The sequence below is a fragment of the Mauremys reevesii genome, linkage group 10 (genome assembly GCF_016161935.1).
Source record: "Mauremys reevesii isolate NIE-2019 linkage group 10, ASM1616193v1, whole genome shotgun sequence".
Classification (NCBI taxonomy): Eukaryota; Metazoa; Chordata; order Testudines; family Geoemydidae; genus Mauremys; species Mauremys reevesii.
In genome coordinates, this window is record NC_052632.1 from 11,822,453 (window position 1) to 11,837,582 (window position 15,130).

Sequence of the window (15,130 nt, forward strand, 5' to 3'; positions counted from 1 at the left end):
CCTGCACTATAGACTCGGGGCCTAATTCATACTCCGCATGGCAGAACTACTGCCTATTCTGTACTTTGTCCCAAACCAGCAATAAGGGGGGAAATCAAAATCCCACAAAATTATTACTGGGCAAAGACCCTCTTTCCCACCACTAGCTTCCTGTGGCCTGTTTCCCAGCTTCCCGAGGCAGTGCTGTACCTTTTTAGTGGAGCTGCGGATTCTGGGCAGCATGTAGATTTCTTCCAATTCCTTCTGTCGTTCCTCCTCCTCCACTTTCTTCCTTTGCTCTTCAGGAATAATATCATCCCAGTCCCTCTGGGACCTCTCATCCAGCTCAGTCTCTTCCTCCTCCATGGTTGCAAAATTGGCTACCTTATAAGCAAAAGCACACCCATGGGATTAGAAGCTCCCCGTGGTAACGTCACCAGAGATACATTGGTCCAGTCTCAACTTCTTTCTCTTAAGGCACTTCCCCAAGAAATCTGTCCGTTAGTCGTTCTGTTTCTGTTGTCTGTCATCTCTTCCAGCTATCGAGTAGTGCACGCAATTTATAAACTTTGGCTGGAGCCTTTGCTAGATTAGCATTTCAGTTCCCGAAGTTTAAGATTTTCTTCCCCACCACCAAGATCATTTAAAAACCTATACACACACATTTCTTTAGTGCTACCCACCCACCAAACCTATCAACCCCCCTTCCTGCTGGTTGAGGACCACATGCTTCCATGCACCTTGCAAAGGGTTTGGCTTGTTTGACTAACGCCTGACCCCATGAAGCCAGCATGCAGGGGCACTTCTGGCCGGTTCTGTCCCTTCTCCTGTCACCGACCTTACAAACAAGGCTGACCTTGGCAAAGACCGTTCAAAGCCACTCACGACCCTACTCTGCTGGGATTCAATCTTACTCACTGGTTCCTAGGAAATCTATTTGCTTTGTACCTTGAATTGAGACAGCAGCTCATCCGTGGCGCTCGAGGACACTTCGTTCTCTCGTGTTTCAGCCAGGCGTAAAATCTCATCAATATCCATTTCCTGCCAGTCAGAAAGAAATTATGATAAAATCAGAGGACGCACAGCAACAGAAAGAAAGGAGGGGGGGGGTTAAGGATTGACTTGTGAGGTGTGACTGCTGAACACGCATCGCTTGGATAAGTGAACAAGGGGAGGTGGGGGAGACAAGTTAACGGGCTGCATATACTGATGAAGTGTCATCACTGAGGAGGACAGACTATTTAGCTGGTACAAGACGGTATGAAGAGGAATGATGGGTGAGGCTGAGAAAACAACAGCCTGAACAGCAGGAAAAAATTCCCGACTGCTAGCTTTTCATTTGTGGAATCGTTCCCTGCAGGGACATGGCCCATTAACAGGGCTGTTCAAAACATTCGGTAACATAATGTCAGAAACAATCCTGCACTGGATGGGGAAGAGGTGACACACTCTGACTCCTGTGGAAACTACAAGGGGGCTAAGAGGAGCTGGGATGAAGAGGACTCACTAGGCCCTGTTACAATACACTAACTCGTTATTCACAGAGCTACAGATGTATGTGCAGAGGGCTGACGGGGTACAAGGTTCTACCACTGAAACCCCAACCATGGTCAGTTTGACAAACCCTATTAACTGAACTGCTCTCTCAGATCCACAGAGCAAGCACAACAGAGTCAGGACAAATGCCAGTTTCCCCATGCAGTACTGCCAATGAAGTGAAGTTCATGAAGACTATCAGAGCACAGCTAGGTTATTTTAATTTTAACTACCTGAGGCTCCGATTCTTCTCCTTCAATCTCCTTGAAGAGATCCTCAGCTCCAAACTTCAGAATAGCTGTCAGCTCCTCTTTGTTGAAAGGATTTGAGCTGGAAAAAGGAACAAAGACACAGTTGACTCTCAGGAGCCACCAAGCCAGCCCTGCTGTTTCACAGCTGCTTTGCTACGGTAGAAAGACACACCTAAGCCTCCCTCATTAGGCCAACCTTGTGATGTAAGAGCTCAACCCCACACTAAGAAACGCCTTGAGCTCTGCTCCTGATCTCTCCCCCTGTTCTGTCAGGGGTTAGGAGCGCTGTCAAGGCAGCATGCTCCATTCCTAGGGAAAGGGGGGCAGCGCACCAAGTGACTCAGTACCAAGCCACATGGCCAATTAAGCAGCAGTGTTGATGGGCTCCAAGGAAGGGATTCCCATGTCCTAGAAGGATGGCTAGCTTGATGTGTGGCCTCAGGAGTATATCAAGGGGAATGAAGTGGGGAAGAATGGAGAAACTCTTGAGAGCTTTAATCACACACAATGGAAGCCTCTGGAAAGGTTGGGGAGAGGAACGACACAGGGAAAGATACACTTGCTGAGTAAAATTCACTACAAAGTTTTAATACTGACACACAAAACTCAGAATCTTTCCGGCCTTGCATATGCATCTGAGTCAGTTCTGGGTTCCCATACCTTTACTGCATTGGTATCACAAAGCACTTACTACTGCACTGCAGGAGTAAAGTGGGGAGACCCACCAGTCTGCAAAACCCAGCAGACTCCCTCTATTCTTCCTGAAACCTGCACGTGAAACGACCCTTCCTTCTACATGCTTACAGCTATATGGTCTTTCACCTGAGGCACCAGGAACTGCAGAAGTTGACTAGAGCCAAATGGTCCCCATGGCCATTTTCTCCCTACAGCACCAGCTGCAGAGCGGAAGAGACCGCAGATCATGATATTAAACAGATGTTTAGGTGACGAGCCAGGAAAAGACTCCAACTGCCCCTAGTTGGTTACAGCTGTAGAGCCAGCATGAAAAAGAGACCAATTGTGTGGGACACTTATAACCTACTGTCAACTTCTTCAGATATCAGTGACCTTGGGGACCTTGTAAGAAAAAAGTGACAGCCTCTAAAAGAAGGAAAAACAGGCCAAAGACCACGCTAGGGGCGATAAACAGAAGCACAAAAACAAACAGAGAGGGAAAGAAAAGAAAAAAAAGAGAGAAAGATGGACTGAAAAACAGAGGAGACTTCAATACCAGTTCTTTTTATTTTCTTGCTAACTTTGGCATCCCATATAGTTTCCATACCAACGACCACATGAGCCAAAGTTAGTGGCGAGCTACCATTAGTAGGGGGTTTTTTTGCTGGCCAACTACACTATCAACTAATTACCCAAGTCACCACGAGAGCAACATTGATTACTGTACATACTCCATCTGATGCTCTCCTCCCCACTTAGGCACTTACTTGGATCTCCCAGAGTTGTTATCCAGTACAGTACGGCCTGTGGTGTCCATACGCTGGATCACCAGATGATCCAACACCATCTTTTTCTTGGCCCTTTCGATGATCTCCTCTTCCACTGTCCCCTTGGTGACTAAGCGGTAAATGTTCACCTGCAGGGCAAAGAAAAAGCGGAGCTATTTTGTGGATCTGCAACATATGGTCCTGCCTAAATTACAATGCACCCTGTGCTGTTTAACAGAAGGCAGCAATAACCTGTCTGCATGGTCCCTTCTTGCAAAGATATATCCTGAATGGTATATCTGAACCCCTAATCCAACACACACTACCCCATGGGAATAGCTATTCTCAAGAGACTTCCAGCCCCACCAAACTCACAAGAAAGGCTGCTCTTGCCAGATCTCCAGCCTTCTTTCTAGATCAAAGGTCCAGAAAAATATTGTTTGTAGATTTTAAGGCCAGAAATGACCTGTATGATCATCTAAGTCTCACCGCCTACATAACACAAGCCAGAAAACCTCAGCCAGTGATTCCTGCATCAAGCCCATAACCAGAGTTTGAGACAGAACAGTGTGTGTGTGTGTATGTTTGTGTATGTGTCTATATAAACAAAGAAACACAACAGACTCACAATAAAAGTACAGATGGAACACATGCCTGCTCTCTCTAAGCCTCATACTGGCTCTATCGATAAGCTTTGAGGCCTCCCAGCCTTGACGATGTCCCCTGCTTGACGCCAATGCCTGATGCCAGAGTTGTGTGCAAGTTTAGTTATGAAACTAAGAACCATGTGAAATTTGCTTCGTTTGGTGATTAACTCAACACCCAACCCAGATTCATGAGTCTACTGAGAGAATCCAGGCCCCGTTTCCAGCAAACTTGGGCTGATCTGGTTTTCCAGCTCAGTTTTCCAGCTTACCCTGAGTTTCTGGGGAACCTGAAGGATCAGATAGCCCAAACAGAAGGAATACATTTGCAGAGCCCACATAAGCCAGACATGCCCAGCTCTGCAGAGTCCTGACACAGATGCTAATACTACAGCATATGACTGGACTGAATCATAGAAAAATGGATCCAAGGCAACTCTCCTGACCTGTTTCTTCTGTCCAATTCTGTGAGCCCGAGCCTGAGCCTGCAAGTCATTCTGGGGGTTCCAGTCCGAGTCAAAGATAACCACAGTGTCTGCAGAAGCCAGGTTAATCCCCAGTCCGCCAGCTCGTGTTGACAGCAGGAAACAGAAGTCCTGCATACAATGACAAGATACCTGTGTACAGCATTGCTCACACAAAATGATCTCAGCTGCTTAAAAACACACGTGCAAAAGCCAGTGAACTAATGCAGGTTACAATATATCCTACAGGGCCCATCTGTATGTGAGGCCAGGTCAAGGGAGAGGAAAGTGCAACTGAATGCAAAGTTTAGGGAGAATGGAGAGGGCCTGGGAGGGAGGGTTTATTAGAGACAGAGAGGAAGTTCGGAGTCATCACAGGACAGAGAAAAGAGACAGAGTTTGAAGACAGTTTGGGATAATGAGGTGCTCAGAGCAAGGGCAGTGTGTGAGAAGGATCTTCCTCTTTTGTAGAGAGATGGAAAAGAAAAGCGGAAGACAGAGAACTCTGGTGTTTGAGTGGCATAGCGAGAGAAGTGGAAAGAGATGCAGCAGAAAGAAGGAATCCCCACTCCATCCATTTAAGAAGTCCTCGTATTAGTAATCTTGGGGGATACTGATGGGTATCAGAGTGCGACGGGCGGGGGCACGTGGCAGTCATCAGCATCTCCCGGGCCGAGGAAGGCGTAGCTGGCAGACGGCAGCACATGTAACGTGAGTTGCATCTAGTGACAGAGACGTAAGGAGACTGAAGGGGCCCAGCAGGTGCCGCTGTGGGCAGCAGAACGCAGAAATGGCTTTGGAAGGAAGGGCACCTTCGGCTTGTAGCTTCTGAAGGTCAAACTATGGTGTGTACTGGACCCTCACGACAGCAGCAGGCAAACACGTGTACATGTCACTGGCACGTCTACGGGGTGATCGGCCCCACACAAAACGAAGCCTGCCATCGACTCTGCGACTCATTGCCTGGGTGGCTGAAATGACAGGGCCAGGCCCTCCTCGCTCAGGCAGTCCTCTCTAGAGTCCATCTCCCTGAGAATCCCTTTCCTCCCTCACAGTGCCGGCTCCCTTGCTCACCTTTCTGCTTTTTTCAGTCCTATTTTTCCCTAAGCTTCCTGTTAACACCAGGCACCTGGCCTTGTCTCCTTTTGTTCTTTACTATCTGCTCAGTTAGCTCTGGCTTTCCAAGCAAAGTCCCGTTTTTTCAGGCAGCTGGATTGCCTGAAGCACAAAGCAATCAAGTGGCTCACGCCAGTGAGTAGGCCCAGATGGGAGGGATTACAAGGCCGTAAGCCCTTTGGTCCCTAAGCCTTCACTGCAGCCACCAGACACTACTGCCTGCCTACACTTCCAGCAGCCCTTTCCTCTGACACTTCAAGTGCAGAGACAACCTCACGCTCCAGCCTGTGCAAGTCATCGTGAGACCGCTTCACTCCCAGGTCCACGGAGGGGAACGTCTAAGGGGGTTCAATTCTTGGCAGATTCTTTCTGGGTCTGATTTTCAGGCCCCACCCTTTGTAAGGCATTGGGGCATTTCACACGCGACACAGATGGCCACAAGATACAAAACATGCCACTGCCATGTCTCTAGACACAGCCAGAGCTCCATGGGGACGAATGGCAGCTATGGCCACGCTGCGAACTGGCACAAGCTCGAGCGTCCCATCCCATCCCCTTCTGAAGCTATTTTCCCTCAGGCAGGAACCCCCACGCCCCCACAGCTGTCATACCTCAGAGCCTTCTGCGTTGAAGTGATCCAGCGCTTGCTTTCGGATCTCCCCTTTGATCGAGCCGTCCAAGCGCTGGAAAGATCAACAATAATGATAGAAAGAAAGAAAGTAAAGGAACCCTGAGGAATTGCTGCCCCAAAGCTCTGGGAGCTCCAGTCTCCTGTCCTACATACCTTCAGCTTGGAGCATTTAATCATTAAAAATAACTGCTGATTAAAAATAACTGCACTGCTTTAACCTGCTGCGCCGAGGGGGAGGGAGGCGGGGAGCATGCTGAGGCAGCAGTCACATGGTGGGTGACACTTCAGCTCTTGTTACAGGCTCCCAGCCAGGATCTCTGCATTTACAGTCTTCTCTGGAGCTTATCAAAGGATCAAGGCTGATGCAGATGCTTGGAGGAGGAAGGGATGTTTTGCAAAAGACAGGGCTTTATTTATTGTGCTTTTGCACGTTTAAAGTGTGCCCCCTGTAGCAACCACAGGCGCACATACAATTCTATAAAAACAAGGCGTGGGTGGGCTGTGAGCCAGCCTCAGCCAGAAAGAAACGGAGCTGATATCAAAGCTACGCTGATACGGTGGCCAATCCACAGCCCACTTCAGGCAGAACACACAGGCTTTACGGCCTAGCCTGAAGGGCTTTGTCACACCAGCAAGGGAAGCCAGCTCCGAACCCGAGAGCTCTCTGCTGAAATCACCCTGCTATCAGACTCAGAGATGTTCGCACCTCGGGACTTTTAGCAAAAGTGCATCTGCTCAAAAGACAGTGCCTAGAGCAAGAGTCATCTCCAAACCACACAGCGCTTTAAGCACTGAATTCTCCCCTTCCGTAGATGTTCACATCACAAATGCACCTCTCTCTCATTCTCTTGGCTTGATCAGCACTTACACAGGAGCAAGAATACAGTGAAGCTTCTCAGTTATCATCAGTGCACTTTGCTTTAGAGCCTTATGTAGTTGGAGCTACCAGCCTCAGGTAGGCTGAGCACTTAAATCGCTTATGTCCCCTCAGTGCTCCCCGATTTGAACTTTCGAGTTAACCCTGAGTGTGTGCTTACCACTAACCCTCCTCACCTGGAAAGGGTAGTGCTTGATAGCCAAGTATTCTGCCAAGATGTCCAGCATTCTCACCATCTGGGAGAAGATCAGGACTCTGTTACCCCTCTCACGCAGCCTGGTCAGCAGTTTGTCCAAGAGAATTAGCTTTCCACTGCTCCTGATTAGAGACTGAAGAAGTAACAGTCATTCCAACAGATGCTTCCAGCCATGCCCTGTATAGACCGACATGCAGCACAGCAGGCTGCCCTTGTTCTTCAAGTCCGGTTTGTCCCAGCATTAATCCAGCCCCATCACAGAGCTTTACAGAGCGGAAGCCTTTGACGGAGACTAAACCATCAAAGCGTGATCTTACGCTGTACGTTCAGCCTATTCTAGACATCCAATCTAGCCAGACACGAGGCCACCCCTAACCGGGGAGGAAGGCTGCAGAAGCAGCGGCTTGGCTGTGGGGAGGAGTTAGGGAGCATGTCCAGGGGACAGAGGCAACAGGAACTCTGCTTGCAAGATATTGTTTTGGCACGGAGGCAGGAAAGGGGGATAATAAAGGGGAAAGTAATTACCCACCAAACAACTACTCACCATCAGCATCTCCATGCCGGTCTCCCTTTCGTTTTCTTCCGGAGGTTTAATGAGATAGCAGTGATTGCAGCATTTTTTCAGCTCCATCACGATGTTGAGGAAGCCAGACGTGCTTCCTCTTGTCCCCTTCGAGAGAGCCTTGTAATTTCTTGTCAAAATCCACCTGCAGGCAGCAGTAGGCCAAACAAAATCCACAGGTCAGGCCCTGGCATTTCACTGGGGGACAGTGCAGACTGAACTCTCCGGAGAAACTTTCAGAAACAATTATGCCTGGGCGGCAGTTCCCCCGTCTCTCTCCCCATCTCCTTTTCCAATGCATGAAACTCTGCTTACTCCTTACATGAAATCCCAACCCTCCTCCTTCTGGGACATTATTATTTAATATTACAAGGCACCATGGTTGTGCACAGACCTTTACAGAAATAAGACAGGCATGGTCCCCACCCTGGATGCTGACAAGATAAATTACATCATCACGCCACTTTAAAAGCAAACCACCCAGTGGGGTGAATTGTAGCATCTCCTTAGGGCAGTGGTTCTCAACCCGCGGCCCAATTAGCACACAGCTGTGGCCCAGCTCAGCTGTGCGCTAAAGGCGGGCCCGCACGGCCATGTCCTGGCTTGGTCTGGTCGGGGCTGCCGGCCTGCCCCGCGTGGCAGGGATCAGGGGCTCCCAGCCGGCGCGGGGGGGTCAGGGTCCTGGCTGCCACTGCCCTGCCACCCAGCCCCTGCAGCCCAAGTAACACTGTGGATCGCATGTGCGGCCCACAATGATAAATAAGTTGAGAACCACTGCCCTAGGGACAGGCAACACACAGGCAAGATACTGTACCATCTTACTCTGCTTCTCACCAGAAAGACCCCCCCACTGAAGGAGACTGCCACTTATGCTGTGTCCCACAATGGTTTGGGGATACAGAACTACGGCCACCAGACACACTAATGAAGTAACCCACCAAACCCGTTTCCACTGGGCACCTTCAGTCACTCAGTAAATGCCTTACTTATAATACTGCTTCTGCAGGGCAGACATTTCCACCCGGAGAATCTGCTCCACTTTGGCCGGCAGGGATTTCTCCACATCCTTCTTCACCCTGCGCAGAAGGAAAGGCTCCAGGACTTTGTGCAGGCTCTGGTAGCCATTCTCTCTCCCTTTCCCATGATCATCTTCAAAATCCTCCCAGAACTCAAACCTGGTGGTACAATTGAGGAGTGGTGGGTTAGAAGGCCTCTTAACTCCCATCTGCTACGTTTACACTGACACAATGCCAGTCTGCTGAGGACCTCAAAATGCCCCACAAGCTATTTATTCTGCACCCCTGTGAGCTACGTAAGTGATCACCATTTTACAGGAGGGGTAAAATGAAAGAGAGAGATTAAGGGGCTTGCCCAAGTCTACAAAACAAATCGGTGGCACAACTGGGAATAACACACTGGTGTCCTATAGGTCCTTGCTCCAACCACTGTCTAAGCTGCTGCCTTCATATATAGCCTAGATCTCAGGAACAAAGGGCCAGGCCTTTTTTATCTATAACCAATATCCTACACAGGGAAACAAAAATGGGACTATAGGATCAACACTGTTAATGGTCTCTGATTCTTTGAGAAAGGAGCTAGAACAGCAGTCTTTGAGTCAAAGGGAAATTCACTTCAGTGGAAGAAGCATCAAGAAATGTATATGGAACTGCGGGAGGGCCACTGTGTTAACAAAACTGTCCCTCTGCAGAAGGCAGGGCTAGACCAACCACATCCGGCTGCCAGAGCCATCATTTGGAAATATTTTTATGGCAGCTATGGGTGATCATAACACACAAAACATAAACCCACTTACGTTTAGAAATAAGGAGTACAGTGAATAAATATGGCAAAGACGCTTTTCGAGAAAGATGATAATGGAAGATGGTAAGCTAAATCCATCGTTCCTACCAAGAGCTACATTTTACTTTGGAAAAACCAACAACCACCGAATCTGTTTTTATCAAGGACTCTGCTAATAATTTCCCGGTTACATGTGGGAATTGCCCTGAAGTAAAATTGTGGAGAATACGTAACATTGAAAAAAAAATTTAAAAGTGTGGGGGGGGGGGGATTGTCAGTTGAGGCTTAGTTTGGTTGTACTACAAAAAGAAGCAGCTTCAAGCTGAAGAACAGCTTGATATGGGGAAATCTTTCCTAACAAGAATTGCAACTAGACAATAAAACAGTCACCAAGAGGATATGGAGACATCAACAATAATCTCAAGAGAGATTAGAGAACACGCTTTGGAGTAATAGCAAGGGGAATGCCCAGCACTACGTGCAGAAGTCGGGGGCTGATAACCTTCACAATCATTCTGCACAAACTTCTAGAATCCCAAGATGTTCCTTGCCCATTAGACACAGTAAATAGCAACAGATCTCGTTAACAGGGACATCTTGATCAGTAGAAGTATTTCTTCTGTGCCTCTGAGTTACGGAGGTAAATATGAACTTCTGCACAATACGAAAGTGTGTTATTTAAAATAGCAACAGACAATGAACATTCATAACATCTAGATACCTTAGCATTTGAAGATACTGATCTCCTTTTCACGTTTGATTTTAGCTCTAGAACCTAACAATTATCTACACAGTGAATTGTGCAAGCCATGTCTCTGCTTGCCTAACCTCTCTAAATCATTCTCTCTTTCGTATTTCTCCCTCACTCCATTCTCTTTAACCAAGAATGTAATCATTTCACAGCATGTTGCTACCCTCAGATCACTGACGTATATTATACTGAATGAAGTCAGGGCTTTGCAATACTGCCCTGTAATCCCCTCCTTCTAGCCCAAACTTCTCCCCTGACTTTAAGTTTCTCTCTGACTCCACCTACTATAAAGAACTCAAAGACCCCCACCCACTACAATTCACCCAGGAATTTAAGGATATCATAAATCTTTCCCCAAACAACTCCCAGAGAAACTCTACAACAGGGGTAGGCAACCTCTGGCACGCATGCCAAAGGCGGCACATGAGCTGATTTTCAGTGTCACTCACACTGCCCGGGTCCTGGCCACCGGTCCAGGAGGCTCTGCATTTTAATTTAATTTTAAATTAAGCTTCTTAAATATTTTTAAAACCTTATTTACTTTACATACAATAATAGTTTAGTTATCTATTATAGACTTATAGAAAGAGACCTTCTAAAAACATTAAAATGTACGACTGACATGTGAATCCTTAAATTAGAGTGAATAAATGAAGACTCGGCACAGCACTTCTGAAAGGTTGCCAATCCCTGATCTACAACTTCATCTCCCACAAACCCGCCCCCGGGATCTTCTACATGCTTCCTAAGATACACAAATAAGGGAATCCAGCCAGACCCTTACATCTAGCTGTGGTACTGTTACTGAAGGAATATTAAGACTTATAGAAACCATCCTCAAACCACTCACCACACAAAGGACCAGCTTCCTCCAGGACATAACCAACTTCCTCCAGAAACTCTGCAACATTAACAACCTCCCTCAGAACATCATCCTTGCCACCATGGACGTCACCTCCCTATACACCAATATCGATGTCACGATGGCTTTGCTGCCTGCCTCAAATATCTACAAAACAACGGAAAACACTCAGATATGCACTCCAAATGTCACTAAACTCATCCATTGCATCCTCACCCATAACCATTTTACATACAACAGCAAACACTTTGTCCAAACCACAGGAACAGATACGAGTACTAGGATGGTTCCCCAATATGCCAACCTCTTCTTGGACCACCTTGAGGAAGAATTTCTGGACAAAGGCACTACAAAACCAATGATACATGAGATACGTTGATGACATTTTCATTCTCTGGACAGATTATCTAAATTTCCTCATAGATTTCCACCAAAACTTCAACCACTTTCACCCATCCATCAAGCTCTCGCTAGATCACTCCCACACCACCAGCATCAACTTCATGGACACCATGGTCAGCTTCAACAATAGAGCCCTACAGATAACAACATACAAAAAACCCACGGATCACCACACTCACCTTCAAAGATCCAGTAACCCCCCAAAACACACAAAGAAATCTGTTATCTATAGCCAAGGCCTCAGGCACCACAGAATATGCTCCGAGGAGACATTCCGGGACATACACCTTAAACTCAGAACGGCCTTCACCAAACAAGGACACTCCACCAGAGAAGTAGATTGCATCCAGGAAGGGGTCACCCAAATACCCCATGAGAACCTGCTTTAATACAGGGAAAAAACCTTCCGACTGCACACCCCTAGTTGTCATCTACCACCCCATGCTGGAACCCATATGGGGTATCATTAAACAGTTACAACCCATATTTAATAGGGACCACATCCTGAAAGAAATCTTTCCTGAACCCCCTCTTCTGGCCTTCAAACAACCCCCCAACCTCATCAGAAGCAAATTCCTCACAGATCAGGACTCACCAACTTAAAATGGCACCAGACCCTGCCAGAACAACAGATGCAAAACCTGGACACACCTCCACTGCTACAACTATCAATACCACCCCCAACACATCTTTCAAGATCCATGAATCCTACACACCCCTATCACATGTGGTGTACCTCATCCAGTGTACTAAACATTAAACAACAACTGGGTGGGAAAAACCAGTCACTGCACTCTTGAATGAACTCATACAGAAAAATGATAAAAGACAAGCATGATTCACCCAGAGGTGAACACTTTTCACAAAACAATCACTCCATATCTCACCTCTCAGTCCTCATCCTCAAAGGAAACCTGCACAACATCTTCAAAAGACGAACCTGGGAGCTTAAATTCATAACTTCACTAGACACTAAAAAACATGGTCTTAATAAGAGCACTGGATTTATGGCTTATTACAACAATCTGCAACCCACTAGCCCCCTTTTTTGTCCTATGTCTGCAGGGATGTTAAAAGGCCATTTTACTTTGAATGGTCTCTTACAAAGTGCGCTAATTACTTATGCTAAACAATCAGTTGCGCCTGGCATTTTGCTGTGATGCTGGAAGTTCCTTTCCCAGACCTGAAGAAGAGCTCTGCGTGGCTCGAAAGCTCGTGTCTCTCACCAACAGAAGTTGGGCCAATAAAAGATATGAACTCACCCGCCTTGTGTTTCTAAGCCATCTGCTATCAAAACCTCATATGTCCTTAATACTTTACCCCACAGATTCCAAACTGTACACAGGGTAACAGATTGCTGAGATGTGAACACTGTGGGAGTGTAATGTGTCAGCAGTTTAAGGGCCTGATCCAAAACCAGCTGAATTAAATGGTAATCTAAACAGTGCACAGAAACACTATGCAACAGCTTGAGACAGGAAGTGAAGAATACCACTTCCATTTAGCCATCAAAATAATTCAGCATCGCAGAACCCGGTCCTTACTCCAGCAGGTTACAATCTCTGTAGCAGGTACATTATAGCTAAGGTTAAGATTCTGTCACAGTTATTTTTAGTAAAAGTCACGGACAGGTCACGGGCAATAAACAAAAATTCATGGGTGCCATGCTTTTACTAAAAATAAGAGAGCAGGGCTAGGCGCGGGGGAGGAATCATAGAATCATAGAATTCAAGATCAGAAGGGACCATTATGATCATCTAGTCTGACCTCCTGCAAGATGCAGGCCACATAAGCCGATCCACCCACTCCTTAGCAAGTGAACCCTGCCCCATGCTTCGGAGGAAGGCGAAAAACCTCCAGGGCCATAGCCAATCTTCCCTGGAGGAAAATTCCTTCCTGACCCCAAATATGGCGGTCAGCTGAACCCCGAGCATGCGGGCAAGACTCTCCAGCCAAACCCTCTGGAAAAGGTTACATCATACCAGGCACATAATTGACCTATTGACTAAGCCCGTTATCCTATCATACCATCCTCCATAAACTTATCTAGCTTAATCTTAAAGTCGTGGAGGTCCTACTGTTTCAGACTGTTCCAGTATTGCACTCCCTGATGGTTAGGAACCTTCGTCTAATTTCAAGCCTGAATTTCCTGACTGACAGTTTATATCCTCGTGTCCACATTAGCACTGAGCTGAAATAATTCTTCTCCTTCCTGGTATTTATCCTCTGATATATTTAAAGAGTGTAATCATATCTCCTCTCATCCGTCTTTTGGTTAAGGAAAACAAACCGAGCTCCTCAAGTCTCCTTTCATACGAAAGGCCTTCCATTCCTCGGATCATTCTAGTGGCCCTTCTTTGTACCCGTTCTAGTTTGAATTCATCCTTCTTAAACATGGGAGACCAAAACTGCACACAATACTCCAAATGAGGTCTCACCAGCGCCTTATATAACGGGACTAGCACCTCCTTATCCCTACTAGAAATTAATGCAACCCAAGACCGCATTAGCTTTTACATCACATTGCCTACTCATAGTCATCTTGCGATCAACCAGGACTCCTAGGTCCTTCTCCTCCTTTCCAACTGGTGCGCCCCAGCTTATAACTAAAGTTCTTGTTAGACATCCCTAAATGCATAACCTTACACTTCTCACTATTGAATTTCATCCTGTTACTAATACTCCAGTTTACAAGGTCATCCAAATCTCCTGGAGAATATCGATCCTCTTCCGAATTGACAATACCCCCAACTTAGTGTCATCCGCAAACTTTATCAGCCCACTCCTACTCTTGGTTCCCAGGTCAGCAATAAATAGATTGAATAAAATCGACCCAAAACCGAGCCTTGAGGAACTCCACTGGTAACCCTCCAACCGGACAGTTCCCCTTCAATACTACCCTCTGCAGTCTCCCTTTAACCAGCTCCTTATCCACCTCTGGATTTTCACTGATCTCCATCTTTTCCAATTTAACCAGTAATTCTTCATGTTACTGAAATCCAGATATATGAGATCCACCGCATTTCCCTTGTCTAAAAATCTGTTACTCTCTCAAAGAAGGAGATCAAGTTGGTTTGGCACGATCTACCTTCGTAAATCCATGCTGTAATCTATCCCAGTTGCCAAACCATTCTCTCTTTTAAGATTTTTTCCATGACTTTGCATACTACAGATGTTAGACTAACAGGCCTATAATTCCCCGGTCACTTTTTTCCCTTCTTGAATATAGGAACTACATTAGCTAATCTCCAGTCAGTCGGTACAATCCCGAATTTAGGATTTATTAAAGATTATCGCAACGGGCTAGCAATATCCTCGCCAATTCCCTTAATATTCTAGGATGAAGATTATCCCAGTTTGGCTTCTACCTCAGCTACCGTAATGTCTACCCCATATCTTCATTCCCATCGGTCCTCTATCACTATTCCTTAGCCCTTCATTAGCGTCATTAAAGACCGAGGCAAAGTATTCGTTCAGATATTGTGCCATTCCAAGATTATCCCTAATCTCCACTCCATTTAAAGTTTTACTTCTTCTTTCTTGGTTTTCTTCCTATTTATATGGCTAAAAAGATCCATCTCCACTGTCGCTTGCCTTTCTCACAGCTTCCTGCACCC

The 15,130-nt window shown here is 46.6% G+C and overlaps 1 protein-coding gene across 10 annotated transcripts in view; it reads right to left on the reverse strand.

The window, feature by feature from the left end:
- CHD2 (chromodomain helicase DNA binding protein 2) overlaps positions 1–15,130 on the reverse strand; it is an 83,491-nt gene that overhangs the window by 21,987 nt on the left and 46,374 nt on the right. For 9 of the 10 annotated variants that reach the window (XM_039490680.1, XM_039490679.1, XM_039490678.1 and 6 more), the window contains 9 exons: positions 8,685–8,873; positions 7,681–7,843; positions 7,117–7,269; positions 6,044–6,115; positions 4,299–4,448; positions 3,209–3,357; positions 1,749–1,845; positions 928–1,020; positions 190–363 (listed from right to left, as the gene is read on the reverse strand). In XM_039490680.1, the coding sequence (XP_039346614.1) occupies positions 190–363; positions 928–1,020; positions 1,749–1,845; positions 3,209–3,357; positions 4,299–4,448; positions 6,044–6,115; positions 7,117–7,269; positions 7,681–7,843; positions 8,685–8,873 (1,240 nt within the window). Of the gene's footprint in view, positions 1–189; positions 364–927; positions 1,021–1,748; positions 1,846–3,208; positions 3,358–4,298; positions 4,449–6,043; positions 6,129–7,116; positions 7,270–7,680; positions 7,844–8,684; positions 8,874–15,130 lie in introns of those variants that run through there. The other variant, XM_039490686.1, reaches the window with a different exon arrangement.